General features: G+C 46.0%; 2 protein-coding genes across 6 annotated transcripts in view; both read left to right on the forward strand.

Moving 5' to 3' along the window:
• The window catches only part of VPS41 (VPS41 subunit of HOPS complex), a 326,442-nt gene that overhangs the window by 202,487 nt on the left and 109,815 nt on the right, over nucleotides 1-14,140 (forward strand). The gene's annotated exons all lie outside the window — the stretch shown is intronic.
• LOC148114184 (uncharacterized) lies at nucleotides 1,383-7,023 on the forward strand. Its single transcript, XM_087894530.1, has one exon. It carries the CDS (start codon nucleotides 5,238-5,240, stop codon nucleotides 6,213-6,215), a length of 978 nt encoding a protein of 325 aa, XP_087750656.1. The 5' UTR covers nucleotides 1,383-5,237; the 3' UTR covers nucleotides 6,216-7,023.

Below are 14,140 nucleotides of genomic sequence, written 5' to 3' on the forward strand. Positions count from 1 at the left end.
CCAGAGCCTCTCTAGGAGTCTCTAGGAGCCTCTCTAGGAGTTTCTGGAGGCTGGGGAACAGCAAAAAAGTCACTTCCTGTCCCACCAGGAGTCGGGAAATGGGCCCTTTCAGCCTCTGTAGGGCCTCCAAGGGAGTGGGAAAGGCCCTTTCCAGATACACAGAAAGGATCTGGAGCCAGGTAAGAAAGAAAAATGGGCCTCCCCCACCCAGGCCCTCCAGAGGCAGGAAACAGCCTGTTTCCCTATTTCTGGTGGGCCCAGAAGGCCTGAAAATCAGCTGGCCAGCGCGCGCATGTGCCCCAGAACTGATCTGGTATGCCCACTAATATGGCTCCACGTGCCACCTGTGGCACGCGTGCCATAGGTTCTCCATCACGGCTGTATGGTATCACGCTCAAATGGAAAGCTGCATTTCTTTTGCAACCAATTGATTAACATTTGGTTAATTTTTTTAAAAATCAACCAAAAGAAAACAAATCAGTGGAAGAAAACACTGATGGAAGAAAACAATGATGAAAAAAACAAAATCAATGCATTTCAGGCATGATTCTGTAAATAGGAAGTTGGTAGTCCAAACTTATAGATGTGAGACCCAGTTTCACTTAACCAATGTACAAAATATGGATGAAGATGCATGCTCATTTAATCATACATGAGGCTAAATCAGAAATAATATTGCTATATACAGTGGGGCAAAAAAGTATTTAGTCAGCCACCAATTGTGCAAGTTCTCCCACTTAAAAAGATGAGAGAGGCCTGTAATTGTCATCATAGGTAGACCTCAACTATGAGAGACAAAATGAGAAAACAAATCACATTGTCTGATTTGGAAAGAATTTATTTGCAAATTATGGTGGAAAATAAGTATTTGGTCACCTACAAACAAGCAAGATTTCTGGCTCTCACAGACCTGTAACTTCTTCTTTAAGAGACTCCTCTGTCCTCCACTCATTACCTGTATTAATGGCACCTGTTTGAACTTGTTATCAGTATAAAAGACAGTCACACTCCAAACTCCACTATGGTGAAGACCAAAGAGCTGTCGAAGGACACCAGAAACAAAATTGTAGACCTGCACCAGGCTGGGAAGACTGAATCTGCAATAAGCAAGCAGCTTGGTGTGAAGAAATCAACTGTGGGAGAAATAATTAGAAAATGGAAGACATACAACTGATAATCTCCCTCGATCTGGGGCTCCACACAAGATCTCACCCCGTAGGGTCAAAATGATCACAAGAACGGTGAGCAAAAATCCCAAAACCACACTGGGGGACCTAGTGAATGACCTGCAGAGAGCTGGGACCAACGTAACAAAGTAACCATCAGTAACACACTACGCTGCCAGGGACTCAGATCCTGCAGTGCCAGACATGTCCCCCTGCTTAAGCCAGTACATGTCCGGGCCTGTCTGAAGTTTGCTAGAGAGCATTTGGACGATCCAGAAGAGGATTGGGAGAATGTCATATGGTCAGATGAAACCAAAGTAGAACTGTTTGGTAGAAACACAACTCATCGTGTTTGGAAGAGAGAGAATGCTGAGTTGCATCCAAAGAACACCATACCTACTGTGAAGCATGGGGGTGGCAACATCATGCTTTGGGGCTGTTTCTCTGCAAAGGGATCAGGACGACTGATCCGTGTACAGGACAGAATGAATGGGGCCATGTATCGTGAGATTTTGAGTGCAACCCTCCTTCCATCAGCAAGGGCATTGAAGATGAAACGTGGCTGGGTCTTTCAGCATGACAATGATCCCAAACACATCACCCGGGCAACGAAGGAGTGGCTTCGTAAGAAGCATTTCAAGGTCCTGGAGTGGCCTAGCCAGTCTCCAGATCTCAACCCCATAGAAAACCTTTGGAGGGAGTTGAAAGTCCGTGTTGCCCAGCGACAGCCCCAAAACATCACTGCTCTAGAGGAGATCTGCATGGAGGAATGGGCCAACATACCAGCAACAGTGTGTGCCAACCTTGTGAAGATTTACAGAAAACGTTTGACCTCTGTCATTGCCAACAAAGGATATATAACAAAGTACTGAGATGAACTTTTGATATTGACCAAATACTAATTTTCCACCATAATTTGCAAATAAATTATTTCCAAATCAGACAATGTGATTGTCTGGATTTGTTTTCTCATTTTGTCTCTCATAGTTGAGGTCTACCTATGATGTCAATTACAGGCCTCTCTCATCTTTTTAAGTGGGAGAACTTGCACAATTGGTGGCTGACTAAATACTTTTTTGCCCCACTGTAATATGTGGGTATTTCATTGTTATGCATAGGAAAATATTTGGATAGGTGCAGTATTCTTCGTATTGCTGCAGTGTAGTTTTTAGAACAAGAATAGATGATGGATGCTATTCAAGCATTCTTCAACCAACCAAGCCAAAAAATATTTTGTTATAAATCAGCCTAGTGCATATTACAAAAGTGGAATATTTTGGAGACAGCTTCTTTATCTTCCTTTTCCCAGTCCACATCTTCCTTATGTCAGGGTTCCAAGTAACAGAAGTAAGACTTTGAAGCACGTATTTCCTCAAAGTTCAATTTTATTAAGAGATGTCATATTGGCACATCTGGGAAAACACAAATCTGAAAGTCTCCTGGGTTTTCCCCACCCAAAGGAAAGTCAAAGTTCCTTCCCCTGCACCCACCTGTTCATCATATGGTCCAATCAGGTCACCATCCTAACTGGAGTTGTTTCCCAGTCACGCCTCTCCAGGTGCAGGCTGAAGCTCCTTGACTCTCAGAGAAAGAATGTTGTTATAGTTATACATCTCACCCCGTCTCCATCCAACCCCCCTCCCATTTCCCACAACATGCCCATCTACCAAGTGTGGCAGCCCTGATAGAAAAAGATGGCGTCCAGGACTGACAGGCTGCCTCCCCCCCCAGCCAATGAGTGTGTCCTGAAATGAGAAGGATATAGGAGGTTAATCCAGACAGTCCCTAACCACCTCTCTCCTCCCCAGGATGACCCTTTGGCTTATTAGGGAATTTATCATGGAATTGTTTCACTAGCCTATTTGCCTTCACATCCCAGCTCTTAATCCAGGTAGCTTCAGACAAAGGTATCCCTTCCAATGGACCAAATACTGCAACCGACCCCTATGCAATTTAGAATCCAAAATTTTCTTAACTTCATAATGGGTTTCTCCTTGCACTACCATCAGTTTAGGTGCTGGGCAGTCCTATGGTCTCAGTCTTGAACTAACAGCAGGCTTCAGTAAGCTGCTGTAGAAGACTGGATGCACTTTCTCTAATAGGCATGCAAGGTTAAGTTGAACTGTTACTGGGTTAATCACTTTCACTATTGGAAACGGTCCTAAGAGATCCTAGCTTTTTGCTGAGCAATTTCAATTTAATGTATTTGGTGGACAGGTAAACTCAATCTCCCACGTGAAAGGGGGATTGAAGAAATCAGTGTTTATCTGCTTGTTTTTTATATGATTCTGCTGCCTCTGCTAGCGCTTTTGTTAGGAATATGGCTATTACCTAACTTGTTGGATTGGCACTATATAAACCATCAATGTATGTTTGCAGTGTATTGTATTGTATTGTATTGTATAGCTTTAAGACTGCTGTATTGCATCATACTGTGTCTGATTGGTTAGCTTTGTTGCCAATGTCCTTAAGAGGGAGCTTGTTCTCTTTGTTGCTCTTGCTCTCTGATATCTATCTGACTTACTGTATTACTGTTTGCAATTCCAGAAGAACTATTTACTGTGTATGATTAAGACGACTGGTATGAAGACTTTGTTTATTGGACTGTGCTTTAGGTTTCCCGAATGTAAACTGTAACATGATTCAGTAATCTGTGTGGTGACTTATTTATAACTACTCTCAACCACTTTCATGTGCACACCCTTGCTACTCAAGGGTTATTCCTTAACAGCTTTCTTGGTGTTTTCCCAACCCCTCTTGAGCGAGTCCATCCCTTTGGCTAGAGCGGCTGTCTTGGCAGCTCAGGCATGGGAATGAATTCCGTGCCGCTTGTGACTTGTTGTAAGCCACTTCTGCAAAAGGCAGCACATCTGCCCAATTTTCTTGGTAAGCCACATAGCATCTTATGTAGTACTCTACCATGACATTCATATGTTCCGCAGCTCCATTGGTGCTTGGATGAAAAGCCAAGCTGAGTTCCTGAGTTGATCCAATGGACTTCATAAATTCTCTCTGGAATTTAACAGGGAACTGAACGTCTCTGTCTGAGATTACCCCGCGGGGCACTCCTTTCAGCCGGTAGATCTGCTTGATGAACATCTTAGCCAGTTTCCTGGCTGAGGGCAATCCGGAGCAGGCAGTAAAGTGGGCTTCCTTAGAGAATAAGTCAATCATAGTCCAAATCACTGTGTTCTCCCCACTCTCTGGGAGCTCGACTATAAATTCCATAGCGATCTCCTCCCAGGGCCGGCTGGAGTGAGCTATTTATTGGAGAAGTCCAGGAGGTTTTCCTGGCCTCATCTTCATGGTGGCGCATGTAGCACAACTCTTTACATAGTCTTTCACATTAGCTTTCATTTTCGGTTCCTGCCACACAACTCTTACATCTAGGAGTGGTGATCGACACCAGATTGGGCCAGGTGTTCCTGTCACAGGACCGCAGAGACAGCTTAATAGCCCTGATACATTGGATACAAGAGGAAGGCACAGTCCCCATAGCCCTTTTATCTCGGCTGCTGGGGAAAATGATGTCGTGCATCTCAGTCGTTCCCTGGGCAAGACTGCACGCCAAGATCCTTCACTGCTTTTTGCTGCCATACCAGCAGGCCAGCAGCAGCAACTCCCACACCAGGGTTTGAGCCGACACAGTGGTATTGCAGTCCCTCTGATGATGGACATCCTTGGCCCTAGACAAGGGATGTGCCTTCAAAGAACCCAACCGCCTCACGATTACATCAGACGCCAGTTTCTTTGGCTGGGGTGCCCATCTCACATGGCTCAGGGATACCTGAGCCACAACATAAATTGGCTGGAGCTTTGAACAGCATATTTGGCCCTTTAACAGTTCAGGGACATAATCCAGGGACAACACATTCTGCTTCTCACCAACAATGTGACTACCAAAGCTCACATCAACCATCGGGGTACCCACTCCCGGGTCCTCATGACAGAAGCAGAACAGTTGGGGATTTGGGCAGAGAAACACTTTCTCTTCCTCAGAGTGGAGCACATCATGGGAATAGCGAATGTGCAGGCAGACTGCCTCAGCAGGTCCACAATAAACCATTCTGAATGGAGGTTACATCCGAACCTCTTCTGGGAGCTGTCCAAGAGGATCGGTCAGCTGGTTGTGGACCTGTTCGCCTCCTCGATGAATGCTCAATTACCACGATATTTCACCAGGTTTGCAACACGGGGAGTGGAAGGGTCCGCAGCCCATGGCCCGGGGGTCTGCTGTATGCCTTCCCCCCCTCTTCCCCTCATTCCAGGGGTCATTTGGAAGGTATTGACAGAGAGGGCGGAGATCCTGCTCCTTGCTCTCCACTGGCCCAGACGCCTGTGATTTGCAGATCTGGTAGGACTTTCGATTTCTCGGTCCTGGAGGATTCCTCAGGAGAGAATCACCCTCAGCCAGGGGGTCTTGGTCCATCTGGAGCCGCAGTGGCTCCAACTGACCGTCTGGCATTTGAGAGGAGCCTCCTGAGGAAGGACAATTACTCCTCCAGGGTAATAGACACAATTCAGGCCTTAAGAAGGCCATCTACAAACAGAATTTACAATTCTAGTTGGACAGCTTTTACTAGCTGGTGCCTTAAAGGGGACATTGTTGCCACTTCAGCGTCAGTACCACGAGTCCTGGACTTTCTTCAGGAAGGACTAAACAAGGGCCTGTCGCACAACACCATCCGCAGGCAAGTGGCAGCCCTTTCAATGGTGTTGGTGTGTGGGGAACAGGAATCTCTGACTCACCACCCAGTTATTCGGAGATTTATCAAGGGGGCATCAAACCTGAAACCGCCTGTGATTCACAGTTACCCCACTTGGGAGTTATCCAAGATCCTACAGGACCTAACCCTCGCACCCTTTGAGCTGCTACAGACTGTGACCTTGCGTTTCCTGACCTTTAAGGTTGCATTCCTTGTGGCTATCACCTCAGCCAGGCATATATGGAGCTGGCAGCTCTTTCAGTCAGAAAGGACTTATGTCTACTTCATCAGAACCTCAAGGATCAGATCCTCAGGATGGATCCCTCCTTCATCCCAAAAGTGAACTCTTGGTTCCATAGGGCCCAGGAGATCATTTTGCCAGACTTCTGCCCAGGGCCAATTCATGCCCTGGAGAAGAAATGACATACCTTGGATGTAAGGAGGGCCATCTGAATTTACACAAGAGGACATCCTCTACTAGGAAGATGGAGGCACTGTTCGTGTCTTTCCATCCTTCATCGAGGGATGCCAAGGTAACTCCTTCGACAGTAAGCTGTTGACTGAGAGCTTGTACTGCTAAGGCCTACGAGGTACAATTCTTATTGGCTCCCAGGGTGGTGACTGCCCATTCTACAAGAAGTGCAGCCACAGCGGCGACATAGGTGACGCAAGCATCCATTGAAGACATTTGCAGATAGGCAACATAGACTTCTCCGTCGCCCTTTATTCGTCATTACAAGTTAGATGTTTTCGCTTCGGTGGAAACGTCCTTTGGACAGAGGGTCCTGCAAAGAGTGATGTGGATAGGGGGACTTCCGACCAAGCGGTGTCCCACCCTTAGATCTTTGGTAAGTCCCATTCTTGGACTCTCCTGGGAGCTCTCAGGAGAAGGGGTCTTGGTCCTACCTGATACGCCCTGTCAGAGTTTAGGCAGCGTAACTAGTATGATGAGATAAACACAGAGCCTTTAGATACTTAACAGTGGTTTTATCTACAACTAAATATTTACAGACTTATACGTGATAAATACCTTATCATACAGCTGCTGACACACAGAGAGCAATGAGATATATGACGAGAGATAACATGAGGAGGAGGCATGAGGAGGAGGGAAACTCCCTCTAATGGCTTCCCTTATATAGGCAGCTTCTTACCCAGCTTCTTAAAGTGGCAGTAACTTTGCTGCCTCATTCCCCTTGCATCAGCTTCTGGTTGCCTCCACTTACAACCTCTCATCAGCTTACAGCTATTAAATCTTCATACCCTGACATGCCCTTTCTCTGAGTAGCTCCAGGAGAGTCCAAACCTGCCCTGGTGACCACTTGGTCAGAAGTCCAGGAGCTATAACTTACCATTGTTGAGATTTGATTCACAGCTACGTCCTTGCTGAAACTGGGCCAGAGAGGATGATGATGGGGGCATGGCCACAAAGTTGACAGCTCAGTCTCTGGGCAGAACAGTACTCAGAGAAAGGGTGTATCAGGTAAGACCAACGCCCCTCCTCCCATATAGCCCACCATCTCTGTGTTGGTGAGTTTTTGGACACATATGCGCAAGGCAAACGCCATCAATGGGGGTCCTTTTGCAGAAGCACTGCTGCCACAGCTACATCGCTGGCGGCGGCTTGAACGATGAACTTAACTCAGGGTCAGGGTGCTTGAGAATCAGCTGCTGAAGAGTTTTTTTAACTTCTCAAATGCTTTTTGGCAATCTAGCAACCAGGCCAGTGGTTGGGTTGGACACTGTTTCGCAAGGGAAGGACTGTTTTCAGTAGCTCTGTTTGGGGTAAGGCTACTTCTGCAAATGCTGGAATGAATTGGCTATAGACGTTTGTGAACCCCAGGAAGCTCTGGAGTTGCTTGCGGGTTCGTGGGGGTTGCCAGTCCAGCACCGCTTTCACTTTCCCTGGATCTATCTCAATTCCCTTACTTGACACTCGGTAGCCCAGGTAGGGAAGTCTTATGGAACTTGCATTTAGAAAGCTTCACATAGAGCTTCATGGCTAGGAGTTTTTTCAGTACCTGCTGCACTAATTTAATGTGTTCTTCCAGTGTCTCACTAAATATGAGCATATTAATCAGGTAAACTAGCACCCTCTTGTACAGATGTTCATGCAGCACCTCATTGATTAGCTGCATGAATACGACGGGGGCTCCCTGGAGCCCGAACACCATGACCTTAAATTGGAAGCTGCCCAGTGGTCAGTTGGAATGTAGTCTTCCATTTGTCCCCTTCCCTAATCCATATCCGGTAATAGGCTTCTCTTAGGTCCAGCTTGGTGAAAACCTTGCCCTTTGCTAAGTGGCTAGAGCATATCTTTCATTAAAGGGAGGGGGTAGGTGTTCTCCACTCACACAGCATTAATTCCGACAAAATCTACTCAAAGCCTTATCCCCCCATCTTTTTTCTCTTTGAACAGCACCGAGGCCGCTACTTTGGATTTGGTGGGTTGAATGAAGCACCTAACTAAATTGGCGTCGATGTATTTTCTCAATTCAGTCATTTCCTTAGGGGTCATGGAATACATTTTGGGCTTTGGCAACTTGGCTCCTGGTGCGAACTCAATCACGCAGTCAGTAGGGCGGTGGGGGAGGGAAGGAAGTTGCAGTCCTTCTCACTAAAGGCGGCTGTCAAATCCTGATATTCATTGGGCACCTGGGGACAGGTGAGGAGCCCATCTGTGGCAGCTGCAGCATTCTCCAGTTAGCTGGGGCTGCTGGGGGTTGGTACCTGTTGGCATTTATTCGGAGGAAGTGGTGGCAGTGGGCTAATGCCTATTCTTAGCTTTCAGTAGCCATCTTCCCACATCATGGTTGAGCCCCACTTGTCCAGCCAAGTGAGGCCTAGTATGATCGATCCAGTCATTTTTGGGGCTACTACAAAACATATGAGCTCCCGGTGGTATCCCATCTCCAGTCTAATGAGCTCCGTGACTAAGGTGGCTGAGGCTCCGCCTATTAGTGTCCCATCAACCCTCCCAAAGTGTATGGGGTGCACCAGGGGCTTTGTGCTTATCCCTAGCTTTTGGACAATCGGGAGGCTGATTAGACACCTGATGCAGCCGGTGTCTATAATGGCATTTCTTGGCACTACTATTGAGGACTTAATGGAGAAGGGGCGGATGGCTTCACTTACCATCGGATCCTCTTCCCCACTGCTCTCACTGGTGGAGCCCGGAGAGGGTTCTGAAGCTGGAGTTTCCTTCTCTCCAGCAGAAAGGGGAGGAACCTCAACGGCTTGTTGGGCCATCCTTCCCTTGTTTGGCGGTTTCCTTGGAATTTTCCTTCCCCGAGATGCTGATGGAGTTTGGAATTTTGTTTTTTATTTATTTATTTATTTTTATTTGATTTATATGTCGCCCTTCTCCGGAGACTCAGGGCGGCTTACAATGCGTTAAGCAATAGCCTTCATACTTTTGTATATTTATACAAAGTCAGCTTATTGCCCCCACAAACTGGGTCCTCATTTAACCTACCTTAGAAAGGATGGAAGGCTGAGTCAACCTTGAGCCTGGTAAGATTTGAACCTGCAGAAATTGCAGGCAGCTGTGTTAATAACAGGGTGCATTATTGTTGAGGGATTGGGGCTGGAGCCAAGCACTCGGACATTTAGTGGCCTTGCTGGCCGCATCGGAAGGACTTGATCATTCCTGGTGGTGCCAGTTGCAGCGCTTCAGTTGGCTTTGCAGGGGCTCGGGGACCTAGAACCCTCTTATCTGGTTTCTCTGGGGTGGACTTCCAGTGCAGGTAGATCTCTAGGTCTCTGGCTATGGCCATCCTGCACCAGTCCTGTATGACTCCAGACCTCCTTGTAACCACAAGCTTGCCTGAGGTCCTGGTCTAGTGCCTCTTTGAAGTGATAGATGAAAAGGCATTCAGGCCAGTCTCTCAATTTTCTGGCCAGCCTTCAGAATGGGGGAGGCTGGGCGATGCTGCCCATGCTGAGTTGGTCAAACTGCTCCGAAAGACCTGCTAGTGACTGGCTCTGCTACGGTGGCAGGAGACCCCATTCCCTGGAATCACTGGGCTCAGGAGGTCTCATCACTCTCCATTTGAAGACCTGTGCAGGCTTCCCTCTGCTCACTGTAATCCAAAGCTCCTGAAGTGTCACCCTGACTGCCAACTCCTGAGGCAGCACGGCTCCCGTGGCTTCGTTCCATAGGGAAGGATCTAGCTGAGCGATCTGCCAGGGTGCCAGGTTTTTGGACCGGGTGCCTCACCGGTGCCCAGCCTCCATGGCCTCCATTGCTGCCACCACACTCTCTGAAGGGGAGTAGATGGTCTCGAGGATAACCTCTGAACTAGTCCCTGTACCTTCTTCTGTGGTTGCCATCTTCTCCATCTTCCCTGAGTCTTTATGCCACCCAGCAATCGGGCTGGTGCCTGGGGCTTAGGACCCCAGACAGCACCCCACGGAGAGCTGAGAGCTTATAAAAGCAGATTTGGGTTAATGTCAGGGTTCCAAGTAACACCCCCAACAGAAGTAAGACTTCAAGACAGGCATTTCCTCAAAGTTCCATTTTATTAGAGATGTCACATTGGCACAGCTGGGAATACCCAAATCTGAAAGTCTCCTGGGCTTTCCCCACCAAAAGGAAAGTCAAAGTCCCTTACCCTGCACCCACATGTCCATCATATGGTCCAATCAGGTCACCATCCTAACTGGAGTTGTTTTCCAGTCACACCTCTCCAGGTGCAGGCTGAATGTCCTTGACTCCCAGAGAAAGAAAGTTGTTATTGGCTATACATCTCACCTCTCCATCCAACTCCCCTCTCATTTCCCACAGCATGCCCATCCACCCAGTGTGGCAGCCCTGAAGATCCAAAGAAAAAGATGTCCTCCAGAGCTGACATCTTATGTATATGAGCATCAGTGCTTTATTTCACTTAGCTTCTAACAATTTGTTTGAGATTTCCCATTCTGGTTTCAGATCACAGCACTCTAGTTTTGTTGATTACTTTAAACATTAGTCCCTTAAACGTGAGCTGAATGAAGATGAAAGGAGATTGTCATTTATCCATGTCTTAATAGAGATTACAATATCATTTGATGCTATTTACAGGGAATCTTCTTAAATTTTTTATACATAAAGGTATAATATTTTAGATGTATGGTAGCTTAAGCATTTATTTTCAAGTGGTTACTGAAAGTTGTGGATTTCATTTAATTGTATGGGACAATCTAATGAAAACTAAGGATTTTGTGGTCATCTATAACTTGTAAAATATATTTATTTATCACATTTTTAAATTGCCCATCCCCATTACAGAGGGATCTTGGGTGGTATATAAGAAAATATAGGCAGCATGAGTAAAACACTGTTAAAAATTAATTGAAAGGCAAATGGATAGCTTTCAATTGTGTGCTTATCTGGGCTCCCAGTGCAAGGCTGCAGAGCCATGTTTTCACTCCTTTTCAGAAGGCTAGGAAAGAGGGGACAGCCTTCCTCATCTCAGAGTATAGAATATTCCACAGGACAATAACAATGACATAGGGACCTCTATTCCTCGACCCTGTCAGTCGGAATTCTTCAATTAATGGGTCTGCAACATGCCTTTCCTTCCTGACTGGATGAGGAAGGCAGATGTAATGGGATGAAGATGGTTCTATAGGTAGCCTGGCCCTACATCTTGAATTGGACCCAGAAACAAACTGGCATCCAATGCAGTTTACAGAGCAAAGGGTATTACATGTAATTAAAATTGCCGGTATGACCTCATTTTGTATCTATTGAAGCTTCTAGATACTTTTCAATGTAGAGCATATTTCCATGTAAAGCATATTGCAATAGGTTGAAACAGGAAATGACTATGGCATGAGTGACTAAATGGAGAGCCTCCCTATCCAGAAAGAGCATAACTAACATACAACAGAAAGTAAAACAAAGACACCCCTCCCATCCCCATGCCTGGCTGCCAGCTGCTTTAACCCATGAGTCCAGGAGGACTCCCAAATTATGCACCTGGTCTATTTGGGGTAGTGCAACTTCATCCAAGACCAAGGATGATATACTTCTCAATGCAGAGGGATCCACCAATACCCAATCCACCTTATCAGGGTTCATCTGAAATATGTTGTTCTCATCCAGGCCCCCACAGTCTCTAGGCATGGTGAAAGAATGTCCACAGCATTAGTCACTTCACCCGAGATGGCTATCATCACAATATTTTTTTATATTTCATCCATGGTGATGGATGATCTCACCCAGTAGTTTCATGTACATATTAAAAAGGAATGAAGGAAGCATTAAGTCCTGTGGCACACTACAAAGAAGGGGCCATGAGCTGAACCTCTTGTTCTCTATCAACACCGATTGGGACCAGCTTTGAGGAATGAGATGAATCAGCACAAAACTCTGCTGCCCATCCTCAAGTCACTATGTCAGTCCAAAAAGATACCACAGTCAATGGTATAAAAGAGGCTAAGAGGCTAAGGAGAACAAGAATGGATATATCACCTTCATCCTTCTCCTGCCAGAAATCATCCATGAGTGTGACTAATGCAGTTCCTGTCCCATATCCATAAAGTTGTGCAGAATGGTAGGTTCAGTGATGGCTAGAACTGACTTCTGGTTGATGTTGCGGCAATATCAGACACAGGGAACGGGTCTCAGCATTCCCTGTGCTGACTACTCCCTATTTGTGGGCTCTGAGAGGAGCCAAAGCTGCCCTGTCGGGGCAGTGAAGCAAAGAGGGGCATCCTGTGAGGTCGAGGAGAGTTGCAGCTGTCCTGTCTGACCCGGGTTTTTTTCCCCCCTCTCAGCCAAGCAAGAAGAGGCAGCTAAAGATGGCTGCCACAAAGCTGGGACAACCAAGGAACAACTAAGACTGGTGCTGGAGTGAAGTAGGTGAACAGTGCTGGAACTGGGGGAGAGGATTCCTTTTTGCCTTAAATTTAACCCCAAAGAATAATTTAAAACTATTTGCTCAGGATTATTTGTTAAAGCGGTGTCTAAGCATGCTGAGAAAATACCAGACCAGAAGGGGAATGCACAAGAGAGAAAAATAATAAATTTTGAAATATATAGAAAATTGGAATCTTAAACTGGAAAGATGTGATATTGGAATCATTTACTTGCAAAACTTATTGTGCTTTTATAATTGATTTACAACTAAAATGACTATTGACTAGTGGCAATACTGAAATTTAAGTTAAGCGTGCAACCTGCTGACAAAAGGAAAAATTACAAATCTGGGAATACCTATATGAAGGACTGTGAAAATATCTATTGGATTATTCTCAACTTTGTTGTTGTTAGTTGTGAAGTCATGTCCAACCCATCATGACCCCATGGACAATGTTCCTCCAGGCTTTCCTGTCCTCTACCATCCTCTGGAGTCCATTTAAGCTCACGCCTACTGCTTCAGTGACTCCATCCAGCCACCTCATTCTCTGTCATCCCCTTCTACTTTTGCCCTCAATCTTTCCCAGCATTAGGTTCTTTTCAATTGAGTCCTTTCTTCTCATTACGTGGCCAAAGTATTTTGAGTTTCATCTTCAGGATCTGGCCTTCTAAAGAGCAGCCAGGATTGATTTCCTCTAGGATTGACCGGTTTGATCGCCTTACAGTCCAAGGGACTTGCAAGAGTCTTCTCCAGCACCATAGTTCAAAGGCCTCAATTCTTTGGTGCTCAGCCTTCCTTATGGTCCAACTTTCACAGCCATACATTGCAGCTGGGAAAACCATAGCCTTGACTATGCACACTTTTGTTGGCAGGGTGATGTCTCTGCTTTATAGTATGCTGTTTAGATTTGCCATAGCTTTCCTCCCCAGGAACAAGCGTCTTTTAATTTCATTCCCCATCTGCGGTGATCTTGGAGTCCAAGAAAATAAAATCTGTCACTACCTCCATTTCTTCCCCATCTATTTGCCAGGAATTGAGAGGGCTGGATGCCATGATCTTAGTTTTCTTCATGTTGAGTTTCAAGCCAACTTTTGCACTCTCCTTCTTCACCCGCATCAAGAGGCTCTTTAGTTCCTCTTCACTTTCTGCCATTAAAGTGATATCATCTGCATATCTGAGATTGTTGATATTTCTCCCGGCAATCTTAATTCCAACTTTTGATTCATCTAGCCCCACCTTTCTCATGATGTGCTCTGCATATAAATTAAATAGGCAGGGTGACATTATTCACCCTTGCCGGACTCCTTTCCCAATTTTGAAGCAATCAGTGGTTCTGTGTTCAGTTCTCACTGTTGCTCCTTGACCCGCATATAGGTTTCTCAAGAGACAAATAAGATGGTCTGGTACTCCCATCTCTTTAAGA

This window comes from Pantherophis guttatus, chromosome 4 (genome assembly GCF_059756535.1).
Source record: "Pantherophis guttatus breed Tessera chromosome 4, ASM5975653v1, whole genome shotgun sequence".
NCBI lineage: Eukaryota > Metazoa > Chordata > Lepidosauria > Squamata > Colubridae > Pantherophis > Pantherophis guttatus.

What these genes read in the sequence shown, in the direction of transcription:
- LOC148114184 (XM_087894530.1), top strand. Translation starts at nt 5,238, where the DNA reads ATGGAGGTTACATCCGAACCTCTTCTGGGAGCTGTCCAAGAGGATCGG.